This window comes from Lepidochelys kempii, chromosome 9 (genome assembly GCF_965140265.1).
Source record: "Lepidochelys kempii isolate rLepKem1 chromosome 9, rLepKem1.hap2, whole genome shotgun sequence".
Classification (NCBI taxonomy): Eukaryota; Metazoa; Chordata; order Testudines; family Cheloniidae; genus Lepidochelys; species Lepidochelys kempii.
Genome location: NC_133264.1, coordinates 16,727,480 through 16,741,214, shown reverse-complemented (window position 1 = coordinate 16,741,214; position 13,735 = coordinate 16,727,480). Strand labels below are relative to the sequence as shown.

At 40.0% G+C, this 13,735-nt stretch overlaps 1 protein-coding gene and 1 non-coding gene across 5 annotated transcripts in view; one reads left to right on the top strand and one right to left on the bottom strand.

The window, feature by feature from the left end:
• The window catches only part of PRKCI (protein kinase C iota), a 53,377-nt gene extending 45,662 nt beyond the window's left edge, over nucleotides 1–7,715 (top strand). For all 4 annotated transcript variants that reach the window (XM_073359458.1, XM_073359457.1, XM_073359456.1 and 1 more), the window contains 4 exons: nucleotides 427–506; nucleotides 2,287–2,376; nucleotides 2,685–2,800; nucleotides 4,723–7,715. In XM_073359458.1, the coding sequence (XP_073215559.1) occupies nucleotides 427–506; nucleotides 2,287–2,376; nucleotides 2,685–2,800; nucleotides 4,723–4,810 (374 nt within the window). In that variant the 3' untranslated portion in view covers nucleotides 4,811–7,715. The remainder of the gene's footprint in view (nucleotides 1–426; nucleotides 507–2,286; nucleotides 2,377–2,684; nucleotides 2,801–4,722) is intronic.
• A 5,062-nt stretch (nucleotides 7,716–12,777) lies between these two features.
• TRNAV-AAC (transfer RNA valine (anticodon AAC)) lies at nucleotides 12,778–12,850 on the bottom strand. The gene has a single exon. It is a non-coding gene; the product is annotated as a tRNA-Val (tRNA).
• Between the last annotated feature and the right edge of the window lie 885 nt (nucleotides 12,851–13,735).

The following is a 13,735-nucleotide window of genomic DNA, read 5'->3' as shown; positions in this document are numbered from 1 at the left end:
CTGTGCAGTCCCTGAGCACAAACAGGTTTGTGGGACTGCAGCCACGAAAGGAAGCGCTGGTACATGGCAGCACCAGCTGCACACAGGTTTTTGGGGTTGCAGCCAGGAAAGGCATTGTCCAGTGTTTCCTTCCTGGCTGCAGCCCCACAAACCTGCCTGTGGCTATGTCCCCCCCCCCCCCCCCCCCAAAAAAAAAAAATCAGTAAGTGGCTTGCCATTGCCAGTATCCTTAACATTAGTTAATGGGATGGGATTGGTTCCTGACAAAATGTTGCTGTTAACAGGAAGTTGTTTATATTAGTGTTGCTATTAAGCGGCATCCACTTTATTTAGTGGTTTTTGTTGTCTCTACAAAACACTCTTTTACAAAGAAAAGAAACTTTAACCATACGAAGTTCTGATGTCTTAAATTCTCGATTCTTCTAGTCATTTTGGAAAAACAAATCCGTATTCCACGATCCCTTTCTGTTAAAGCAGCAAGTGTTCTAAAAAGTTTTCTTAACAAGGTAAGATCTAAAGCCCTATATTTGAACTAAGGTTTTTCAAGAGCTCCCATTGTCAACTTACACTTACGAGGATATAACTGAAATTAAAATTGCCTCTGAGCTGAAGCTCTGCAGACAAGGTCTAAGCCTGTTCTAAAGCAGAATTCTTAATAGATGGAACTGACCTACATTTGGCTGATTTTTTTTTTAACTGTTTAAAAAACCTGAAACTTTGTAAATATTCAGACCTAATGGGTAAAACACAAAATAAAAGATCTAGAAATGCACAGAATAGTCATATTAACCAGGCATTGAGGAAACAGATACTTTTACCATAATTTTTGAAACATCACTTCTGAAATTCTGTGGTACTTATGGTCTGCTAGATCATAATCATTCTGAATGATTGGAAGTAGGTGGACTTAATGCGTGTGGAATTTTGCATTGAAACAATATGGCCAGAATATTTCAGAAGGGAACTTCTGAGAGATCACTTAAGACTTCTTATTTCAGAACAAAATGTCTCCCCCCATGTTAGTTAGTGAAGGTCTTGAATGCAAGTTTCTGGGCTTGACAAACTTCCCTTTCAAATGTGATGACAAAGACCATGTCATTTATTTTTAAATACCAAAGACATTAAATTTTGCTTGGAAAATTGACATGAACTGGCGGCAAATGCTTATCAACTTTTTCAATAAGTTAAACGTGTGTTACAGCAGTGGTCACCAACTGGTCAATCACGATCAACAGGTTGATCCTAGAGGATCTCTGTCAATCGCGTTCTCCGGTGGCGCAGTGTGGCTGCCACTAAGGCAGACGCCCTGCCTACCCCAACCCCATGCTGCTCCTAAAAGTGGCCAGCGCAGTCCCGGGGGCAGGGGTCTCTCTCTGCACGCTGCTCCTGCTTGCAAGCACTGCCCCCGCAGCTCTCATTGGCTGGGAGAGCTGCGGGGGGCGGTGCTTGCAGAGAGGGGCAGTGTGCAGAGCCATGTGCCCCCTCCCCTCTAGGTGCTGCAGGAGCACGTTGGGCCCCTTCCGGGAGAGGCATGGGGCAGGGGTAGGCAGGGAGCCTACCTTAGCCTCGCTGCACTCACTGCCAACTAGGAGCCACTGGAGATAAGTGTTACCCGGCAGGAGGCCGCACACCAACCCCCATCCCTGAGCCCCCTCCCAGAGCCAGCACCCCAAGCCCCCTCCTGCACCCCAGCCCTGAGCCCCTCCCGGAGCCAGCACCCTAAGCCCCAGCCCTGACCCCTCCTCCCAGAGCCCGCACCCCCTCTTGCACCCCAATACACTGCCCCAGCCCAGAGCTCTCTCCTGCACCCAAACTCTCTCTTAGAGCTTTCACCCTTCACCCCTTTCTGCACCCCAACCGTTTGCCCCAGGTTCAACTTGGGGTCTTCTAATGGGGTTGCCTGGGATTGTCAGATGTTCTCCACCTATGAAAATTCCCATATTAAATCCAGTTGTGACCTCGCCAGTATAGGTCTCAAGCATGCAATATATTTTGATATTTGCACATTTTAACTAAAAGGGGGGGGGCATATAACCAAATACAGAAGCTTGTAACTGAATTACAGCATATATTAGGCAATTCTTCCTGTTTCTGAAGGCAGAGTAAAACAGTTGCAGATTTAAATTTGAGAATAGGGCTACTTTGGCCAGTGCGTTAGCCTAATACACTTGCAGCTTTGACATTAGTGTGTCTTATGAAATCTACGAGTAACTTTAGCCTTTTATGCTCGAGGTCACACATTCTCCAAATAATTTTTCACTTTGAAACATTTTCGGTTTTCCATAGGATCCAAAGGAGCGTTTAGGCTGCCATCCTCAAACAGGATTTGCAGATATTCAGGGACATCCATTCTTCCGCAATGTTGATTGGGATCTGGTATGTAAACACTGATGGGTTTGTTTCTTCTGGTATGTGCAGTATAACTCTGAAAGTTTGTCTTAACTGAAGGTTAAAAGGGATGCCTAATATTTTTTAACTGTTTTAAACTATTCTGTAAAGAGAGGACGTAGATTCCATTAACCCTTTTACACACTAATCATATTAATTTATTTAATTAATTTGCTGGAATATTTGTAAGAGACATGAGAAATTTAAGTAATGTTTTCAGAACTCAGTCCTTTTTTAAACATAAATGTAATCTGTCTGATAGGCTGTTACTCATACATACTTTAAATTATTTCTAGATGGAACAAAAACAGGTGGTTCCTCCATTTAAACCAAATATATCAGGTGAATTTGGTCTGGATAACTTTGATTCCCAGTTCACTAATGAACCTGTCCAGCTCACTCCAGATGACGAGTAAGTAACTCAAACTTAACAAAACCTTTTTTAAAAAAGTTAGTAAATTATAATGGTGCAAGATCAGTTTGATTGGCTTTATAAAAGATGTACCTACAGGGTTTTTATTGCAGTCTGCTGCTAGGGTGTGGGAACTTCCATTCAGTGTGGTTCTCTCTAGACTTGGAAAAAGTGAACCGAATTTTACACCAAAATCATTACAAAAACTTTGGGAGTGAAAAAGATGCTCTCAAAGTGTTTAAAATTTTTATGGAGACAGTCAATGAGTGCTCTTTTGGAGGTGGAGGCTTGAGGGTATCCTCTTCGAAGAGACCTTTTGCTAACACAAGCACAGGTGTTTGATTTTTCAGTGTGCTGGGTCTTGCTTGACCCTTAGCTCTGCTCCCGACCCTGCCCCCACACCACCCCTTCTTCCAAGGCCCTGCCCCCTCCCCCAGCACGTCTCTCCCTCACTCCTCCCCATCCCTCTCAAAACCTCCTGCATGCTGTGAAACAGCTGATTGTGGTGGGGAGGGTGTGGGAGGCACTGATCAGCAGGACCTGCTGGCAGGTGGCAAACACTGAGTGGGCAGGGAGGGAGCTGATGGGGGGGGGGGGGGCTGCTCAACACCCACTGTTTTTCCCCCGGTGGTGCTTTAATCCCGGAGCACCCTCTGAGTTGGTGCTTATGAACACACGCCATATTTGCAGTCTGGTAGATCTTTAACCAAGATTTGGGGGTTTTAATTTCATCATTTGATTTCTTGGGACGCTGCAGTCTTAAGGGTACATCTACACTACCCGCCGGATTGGCGGGTAGCTATCAATCTATTGGATTGATTTATCGAGTCTAGTGTAGATGCGATAAATCGATCCCCGATCGCTCTGCCGTAGACTCCTGTACTCCACCCTTAGTAATCAGCCTAAACCAGACTGCTCTCTTTATTTTAGGAGCTTGAGGGCTTTCTATAGTATTTAATGAAATAACTTTGGAACATTATGCATGAATAACTTGTAAGCACTACCAGCCGATACAAATGTTCCATACCCTCACTTATTGTAAATAAGTATCTTGCTTGAGATAGTTGAGTGAAGATACACTGAGAGGAGTAGTAACTAATTTCTTAATTTTTTTAAGACACCATCCATTCTAGAAGGGTTTAACCTAACAGACCTGTAGAGAGTGCTGTGCCAGGAGGACCTAAAGACAGGAGAAGCCAAGTCAGCTCTCATAAATGGAGCCAGCCTCGTACCTCTGTATGCAGTAAGAAAAGGAGGACTTGTGGCACCTTAGAAACTAACAAATTTTTTTGAGAGCTACAGCTCACTTCATCGGATGGATTCAGTGGAAAATCTCCCCACTGTATTTTCCACTGAATGCATCCGATAAAGTGAGCTGTAGCTCTCAAAAGCTTATGCTCAAATAAATTGGTTGGTCTCTATGGTGCCACAAGTCCTCCTTTTCTTTTTGCGGATACAGACTAACACAGCTGCTAGTCTGAAATCTGTATGGAGTGTTCAGCCCCTATCTCTCTTTGGTAAAGAGCAGAGACAGCAGGAGCCATGGGGAGGGCAGAATGTGGTATGAAGCCAGAAGTCTCTTTGTGTTTAGAGGCTGGCAGAGAAATAAGTTTGTGTGAGGATTTTGCTGCACTGAGATGGAGTGGCTGGGCCTACTTTGGTGCCTGGATGAAGACCAGAACAGGGCTGTTGCCTGTTCTCTTATGCACCTGTTCGTTGCTTGCTTCCCTGCAACTTCTTGACTCCTGTTCCTCAGAGGACTACAGAAGAAAGCCCTCCTTAGGGTTCTAAAGTTTAAGACCAACTCTTTATGGTTTAGTTTCCTCATCCTTTTTATATAACTTTGATACTCTTAGTTGAGTAATATTGCAAGTAGCAATTTTGTGTTAACTCAAGATACTAACTAGTTTTTATTTTAACAGTGATATTGTGAAGAAGATTGACCAATCTGAATTTGAAGGCTTTGAATATATTAATCCTCTTTTGATGTCAGCTGAGGAATGTGTCTGATCTTTCGTTTCTGGACTGTGCCATATATTGCACCTATCACTTGTTTTCTGCATGGATAAACAAATTGCCATTTGGTTGCACTTGCATCAAATGAAAAACATTTTACCCTTGCCACCAGCTGTGGAGTCAGATTTTTAATCTTGGTTGTTACAACTTGGTATCATGCTGAACTTTGTGTTAGGCTGCAGAAATTTTTTGAAATGTTAATCTTCCAACAATCTTGCCAAAGTCTAATTTTAATATAGAAGCAGCCATTGGTTGCTAACTCTCAGCTAGCGATTTTTCTGTTTAAACTGCTGTAAGTAATGTAGCTGTCTGCTTAAGGAAAAATCTTCTTACTGCTTTAAGAGCATGTGTTGCATTAGGGCACATAATGAAACAGCATTAAAAGCCATTATATACTTGCATTTTAACAGCAAGACTGACAAGACTTTAGCCCTGGTAACTTCTAAAGCCTCTCTCCAACCTTGTTATGTACACTGACCTTTTCAGGTTTACAGTTGAAGCTGTAGTGTTGCCCCCATACACTCAAATGACAGTAGGACAGCAGTTCTTTAAAATGGGTAGAGTGAAGGAGAGTGGCTGCTTTCTTGGACTAGGGAACATTGATTCTGTTCCAAGAGAAGATTATGCTCGTGTAATTGAATGAATAGATTCCACTCCTGAGCTACTTCTGATTGATAACTGGGGGGGTGTGTGTGTGTATATATATATATATATATATATATATATATATATATATATATAATCTCTCTCACACTCACACACACACACACACACACTTTGCTATGTGAAAAGTGAGTGCCTTTCCAAGCCTCTCCCTTTCAGCAAGGGCTGTAAGTGATGTAAAGTGTCAGTTTAAGTGAGTGGAACTCACTTCATACTTTTTTTAAAGGAAAAAATCTGCACAGAGAATTCTTTTTAGCAGAAATTGGCAGCTAATATTCAAGAATGTAGGACCTCATGTTATTTATTCCTTAAGTTTTGGTAGATCTGAAATGGTTATATTATAGCTACAGCCTAGCTAAGGAGAAGACAGTAAAATTAATAGAATCTTATTGCCATGCTGTTGGAAAAGTGTTCACTCTTCCCAGTGGAAAAAAGAGTGCATGTTTTTTATTCATGTAATCCAGTATCTGAAAAGTGGAAGGGCTAGCCACAGTGACTCCTGAACTTTTTTGGTGTTTTTCAATTATGAATAAGCTCTTCCAAATCTTAGGTGTCCACAATGGACTTAAACTAACTGGCAGAAAAATTGGAATAAATGGAAATAATTTAAACAAGAAGTGACTTGACCGGAAGTGTGATTCTTATAAATGTCCTTATGGATACCTAAATATTCAAACTTTTTTTTTTTTTTAAATCTTTGAGGGATCTATTGGCTGAAGAGATGCCAAATATATTTTATGCTTGGTTTTAAAACATTTTTAAGTAAAAGGGATATTAAGAGACAGTCAAATCTATATAAATTCTCCTATAAAAGGCTTAAGCTAAACTGCTAAGTTTAGTAAAAGCAGAGTTAATAGAACACTATTCTGAAAACACAACATACCTTAGGGCTTGTCTACACTGTGCTGGCAAAGCACATCAGGGGGTGGGATTTGTAGAGTGCACTAATATTCTGTACTGTGTACACCCTGCTGGTGTGCTCTAAAAGGTACCTAGTTTGCATTGATATAGTTGCAAGTGCCATGTAGACAAGCCTTTAGCAAGAGTTACCTAAGGTTAATGAGCTTCCCCTCTGCTGCTGTTTTCCCTTGAAAGCTATAGTGCATTGACACTATAATTTCAGTCTTGGTGATGTGAATTACCTTCATTTGTACACTTAAACTGTTTCATACACTGACTTAGTAGCTTTAATGAGAGAGGTTGACACTACGTGGTTCATGCCCATAGTACAGTACCTAGCTCACTTTTGTTTACAAGATACATTGTAAGACTAATCTTTTAAAAAATATATTAGGCTACATTTTCAAAACTGACAAGCTGTTTTGGGTGCCTCAACTTTTGGGAAGTACTGAGCCTGGCCCCCCTAGTCTCATGAAAATAATGCTCCTGTAAGATGTCTCAAGTTGGGCCCTTAAAATCAGAAGCTGCTCTTTAGGCTTTAATCTATTTAAATCTTAAAGGTTTTTTTCCACTACACAAGTTAAATTTGGGATAATCTTGAAGTATTTAGCCTTTGACTTGTAAAGTCGTCATCTGTATAGAAGTCTGGAATTTGTTGGTATTAAACTCGGAGGCTGCTATCCATGAGGAATGGACTGGACTCTGTACAGTGACTCAAATTCATAGGATATTCAGTGGAAAACAGTTTCATATAGGAAGTGCATTTTCAGATTTTCATCATGCACATAAAGATGAATGGAATTCTTACTTTGAAGTTTTTGTGCTTCATGCAAAAACTTTTTTATAGATAATGTTACAGAAGTTACGCATTTTTTATTTATGTATTTTAACCTTAAGATCTGCCTTCTGTTTTAGTATCAACTTAGTTAACAAAAAAAGTGGTAAATATTTTAAACAATTGTCACTGCAAGTCTATTTTTTACTTTCTCTTCTAAACTCTAAGTGCCATGACATTAACTGTTAATTTTTTTTAAGTTGTTAAATGTGTAGAGGCTGTCTTAGCATATTCAGCAGGGAAATCAGGCATGGACAGTCAAGTACAGTAGGTTATTATATCTTGTAAAGATAAACTGTCTACATCAGGATCATGTGTTTGTGGAGTAACCTCATTTCTGTATACAAATTGGACTCTGGGTGCTCTTCTAGTTGAATACTGTTGCTACTGTATTTTTCTGCTTCACCTAGAACACTGTTTTGAACATTATACTGTGTAATCATTTCCTGTATTTGTGCACACTTTTTTTTACTTGTCTTTAAATAAAACATTTATATTAGGGCTCTGAATATTGTATTAACACCAGTATAACGCACTCAGAGGATGATGGATAGTTTCATGTAACTGGATTGTATGCTGTAGTTGGAACCTCTACAGTTTTATCCAAGTCTCTTCTGCAAGCAGTTCCCACAGCACACTGACTTGCATTTCATAATTATGTAGCCATAGACCTTCACCCAGGGAAGTCCTGAAATAGTGACCCAACAAAAGAATCAAGTTTGTGTGCAAGAGAAAGGAGCAAGGCTTAGGAGTACTTAGTGGTGCTAGCCAGTGACTGAGCGGCTAGCATATATGACAGGTTTGGGGATAAAATTGACAGTTTACAGTGCTATTTCAAATCAGAAAGAATGGGATAATTTTGTAGCTGTCATATGGAGATCACGTTGCAACTGTAACCAAACAATTTGATTAGTGCTGTTTATAAAAATATTACATTAAAAGATATTATGGCAAGGATATTGTGTTTTTAAGAGTGCCAGATCATACTCAGTTCAGCCCAATTGTGTGCTTGAGTACATCCAAGGGCCCCAACAAACAGGTTCCATTCTGCTACCAGGAAAACATCTTTTTCTGGTTTCTATGTGGACTGTGTTGCAGTAACACCCTTGGAAAATTTTACTTCTCCCTAGGTGAGTGCTGCAGCCACCTCCTACACTACCTAACTGCCTCCACTAAACATCATAAAAGCAAAAAGCATTCTTTCTCACCAGGAAAGCATCTCATTCTCAAGATAAGTCTGACCAGCTTCTCCTAACCTGTGAGATCAAAACATAGTCCAAGCCTATGTCCTCCCTGCCTTCAGAACCTGTCACTTTCCAATATTTGAAGCTGAGCGTTGATGTTAGAGCATTCCCCTAGAGTTTTAAAGGACTCAAAAGACACTTGCCCTCCTTGTGTGATCCTATGATTGATTAGGGTGTGAGGTTGTCAACCTGTGTCTTATGACCACCGCACCCTTCCCATATTAGATGGAAGGGGGGATCTGCAGGGGTCCTATTGTAGGAAAAAGTTGAGAACCTTTGCTCTTGAATTTCTTTCTAGGTGTGATTTTTGAGTTGCAGTGACATCAGCTAGGATAGGTGAAACCACAGATTTTCTTGCAAAATTGTATTTAACTATATTTTGCCACGACACGTACTGGTACTGAGAACTAATGCAAGTACCAAAAAAAACCCTCCATGTTTCAAATTGATCAATTCCTCCTGTCCTTGTGTCCCATCATGAAATAAAAGGATATACAGAGGTATCTAAACTCAGGCTTCAGTCATTTTGCTAAAAATAACTTACTGTATATGATTCACATTGATACAACTTGACATTTTCTCCATCACAGGTTTTTTTTAAACAGTCTCTTCTTAGACTGTCAAGCAGCTAACACGATTTTATATGTACATTGTAACATTCTAGTTACTATAATTTATCAAATCTTTAAATTGGGTGAGATTGTTACATTACCTTCTGGGGATGGCTTGGGAAGAATATCAAGCTGTACATTGGAAATAGGCACAACAGAAAACAGGTAATGCAACCGTTCCAGATTTCTATTCTGGTGGACTTGTGAAGATTTGTGCATGGTATGTGTCCTCGGAATAGTCTATCTTCTGCATAGAAATATTGGCTGTGCTTTTCCCACAGATGAGGAAATTGATCTAAATGACTTGTAAAAGAACAACAAGCTTCTGCTTATTTTTGCAGTGTCTAGAAAGAAAATTCACCTTCAAGTTTTGTTCACTTTAGAAATTCACATGGACTATTCTTGAATACTCCTGTGGCTGATGTAAGATTAACATCAAGTGCCAGCACTACTAATTAAAACTCGTGGAATAATGAATGACAGCTCTCTGAGCTCAACACCTATTCTTCAATTCAGGGCTGCATGTTCCTGCACACATTTGAGATCTCTAAGAGCCCTCCACCAAGAAAGACAAGACTTGACCTTCCTCATATTTCAAAGGGGAAGAAAGACACTTAGAACAATCTTTTGGGGGACACTAACAAAGTTTTATTAAGCCTACACTATCAATTATTTAATAAGCACTTGATACACAGTTATTCCTAAAAGATCTGATCCTGCATGCTGCTGAGCACCCTAAACTCTGTTGATGTCAGCGGAAGCTTGCCTCTAGGAGCTTTGCACCACTTCACAGGATTAAGCCATGAGTGGGGCCTACAACCGTGTTACGCAAGTCAAGTGCTGTAGATGTTACTGCAATATTTATAATATTACATCTTAAACATTACTAAAGCAACTGTTTTAGCTTTAACTTGTCAGAAAAAAGGACATGCTAACAAATACTTGCTTGACTAGAAAATGCATATTTTTGTCCTTTATCTCTGTGTTCAATTAAATTTTATTTTGGCAGTTTCAGAGATTATGTATCAGGAAACATTAGCAAATGCTAAATTTCTCTGTAGAAAACTCCCTTTGTTCACAAATGTGCCACTTGAATGGAATCTGATTCAGAAAACAGTGTGACAAGATTCTTTTACACATTTAGCAGTTTGACAAACAGTTTTAGTATGTGTGTTAACCAGCTCACCTGAAAGATTCTTTTATTTTAAGTCTTAGTACAACATTAATTGACATGTCACTTTGCAGGCAGTAATTTGGAATGAAATTTTTCACTTACGCATTAGAAATGCAGATCAGTTGTCTCACTCTCTCCCCTTCTTAGTGTGTGGGTGAGAGGTATCGCCCACCAGAGACTACATTAAAGAATGTTAAAGGTGACCTGTAATGGGTTTTTTAAAAAGTATACTTTTTTTACTTTATTATATTGAAGACTTAAATTTTTGTGGGTGTGCTCTGCTTATTTTTATTTTAGAAATATTAGGCACGTCATCTCTTGTCTTCATTACTTTTGTAGGACCTCTTGGATGTCTTAGACATGGATCCGTTATCCCACTTCAACTGAAAAAAACAAAACACCCCTTTCAGGCTATATCAATACATCATATAATACAGAAAAAATCCTATTTATGTATTGCTTTTAAAGGTCTTCCATAAAGACATAAGTTGAGGCTGCTTTAGACTTAAACATATCAGTATTTTGAATACCTGAGGGTGTCTGGTTTTGCATTGCACTGTAAGACTGCCTTAAATATGAGTTTCCTTAGTATCCTAAGAAATTAATTTTAGTTTATGCACAAAGAGGTTAGTAGTAAAAACACAATTTTTTTTTTTTAATGCAACTTGTGAACAAGAACTGTAGGCAAATGTCTTTATGTAACACCATTTGTGCCAAAACACTTTACACACTTTTATATGTACAGGAATTAATTTACAGAAAAATGGGATGGCCAGGCATCCAACTGTACAATAGGACAGAAGGCTAGAAAAGTTTTGGACAAGGATAGCTAACTCTTACAAATTCATGAAAACTAATGTCCAGGCAGGACAGTTCCCATCCTCAATATCCTTCAGGTTCGGGCCCAAAGATGGGTAGATCCCAAATATTTCTATTTGCTATAATCCATTGCTAGGGCCCTGAATCCCTACATATTACATGAACACACAGTATTAGTACTATTCCAAAGTTCCCTTAATAGAACTAATTAGTGTCCTAGCCACAAGAATTTACTTAATGAAGGGGAAAAGAAAAAAATCTAAATGGGGATGATCTCCATCTTTTAAAAATGCTTTGACATCATTGGAATCTTTGTAAGTGAAACGTGGTAGAAGTTGTATGTCAGTGATTTTCATTCTCTGCCACTTTTTCTGAATTCTATTTCTTTCACTCTCCTTTTCTTTTGTCAGCTCACATTCACTTCACTTAGGAAGGAAGAATCATGTACACAACTACAAGATGGGGAATAAGTGGCTAGGTGGTAATACTGGGATATGGGGCTTATATTGGATCACAAATTGAAAATTCCACAGCTGTGGAAAAGATTAATATTGGGTGTATTAACAGCTGTATGTAAGGAATGGGAGATAGTTGTCCTCTTCCAGTCAGCATTGGTGAGGCCACAGCTGGAGTATTTTGTCCAATTCTGGGCACCACGCTTTAGGAAAGATGTGTCCAGAGGAGGGCATGTGGGGAACACGCAGGTTCACAAATAAACAAAAATTCCATTTGCAATTCTATTTTGGTTTGCAAGTACATCTCATTGACTTTTGGTTTTGACTGATACTTGAAGAAGGGGTAATATGATCTACAGCCAGCAGGGAAGCACCAATTCAGACACTGGTGTCTAGCCATTCTGGTTCCATACTTACTTGGCTTCTAATGTTGCTGGAATAGTCCTGCAGTGCATTCACATTGGCAAATCCAAATAATTTCAATTTGCTATACCTTCTATTTCTGTTATCTAATATTAAAAATCCTTCCCTGCCCCCTTCACAGGAAGAAAAAAATATTACGTGTTTAAACAAGCTCCAACATTTTGCTATATTAATTAAATTGTCTCTTTGGGCAATGATAGATTCAGCATTTCTTTGAGACTACTTTAAGCCCTGGCATTTTCAATTATGCTAGTTTTTCAGCCTGCAGCAAAACAGTATCACTCAGGCCTGTGTATATATGCCCTTCCCCTACTGGCACCTGTACCAAGCACATATATTTCTACAGCACCTCCTGCTTTCCCAAGGAAACAGTCCAAGAGAGGTATAGCTTCACATAGTGTAGGTGAAAGTAGACAGGGGTATATCAGTCTATTGTGCATATACTTACATCTGCTTGTGTTCTTCCACCACAACTGTAGATTTTTCCAGTGTTGGGCACATGATATATGGTTCATAGAATCATAGAATATCAGGGTTGAAAGGGACCTCAGGAGGTCATCTAGTCCAACCCCCTGCTCAAAGCAGGACCAATCCCCAATTTTTGCCCCCTGATCCCAAATGGCCCCCTCAAGGATTGAACTCACAACCCTGGGTTTAGCAGGCCAATGCTCAAACCACTGAGCTATCCCTCCCCCCATAAAACAAGAGTCAGACATTGGTGCTACCAATTATTAATTTGGTGTCCAATCACAAATACTTTGAATTCCAACTTCATTGGTAGCTTTGGGCACTCAACAAATCTCAGGAGGACCTGAGTATCTTTCAGAATTGGCAAACTGTTTCCGCCAGGTTTCGAACCGGGGACCTTTCGCGTGTTAGGCGAACGTGATAACCACTACACTACGGAAACTTGCCCTTGTTCAGTCTATAGCCCTGGTGAGATCTTCCATGGTGCACAATTCCTCCAGGAGCTGGCAGACCAACGGAGTTCCATGGTTTGTGTTTTACTGCTAACATGTGTCTGGATTGTTGGAATAGCTCCACTTCTGCATATTGGCTTTTTGACCTGCCAACTGTTATTCAGAGGTGATTTAAATATCTCCAGGTCGACCAATCCCTCTCCTCACATGCAGGAAGGCATTCTGCAACATCACCGTGCATTTTAACATCCTCGCTGAGTATTTTGAGACATGTGCACTACATTTCCAGTTGTGTAGGTGTCGGTTATGTTTTAAGCAGTTCTGTTGCAGCTAGGAAGCTTTTCCGTGATTTCAGATTGCTAATCAGGTGGATGAACAAAGGGGAAGAAGTTTAAAGAGACAAAAAATGAGTGTATTCAGTGGTTGTGTTCTGCACTAAAGGAGATAAGAGGTTTTGGTAAGTTTTCTTCTTTTCTCTGACACACATGGAATGGAACGAATTCACCCCACGAAAAGGGGTAACTCTTTTTGGAAGCATTCAAATGTTTGTGGAATGAATCTGTTTCAAACATGGACAGTTGGATGCACATAATATTCAATAAGTTGGAGGCTTAAATCCTTCAGCAAAGTTAAGGCTTTGTTTTGGCACCTCTTCAACCATAACTTGTTAGCAAGTTAAAAAAGTATGGATTGGATGAATGGACTATAAGGTGGATAGAAAGCTGGTAGATTGTCGAGGTCAATGGGTAGCGATCAACAGCTCAATGTCTAGTTGGCAGCCGGTATCAAGAAGAGTGCCACAGGGGTCGGTCCTGGGGCCGGTTTTGTTCAACATCTTTATTAATGATCTGGATGATGGGATAGATTGCACCCTC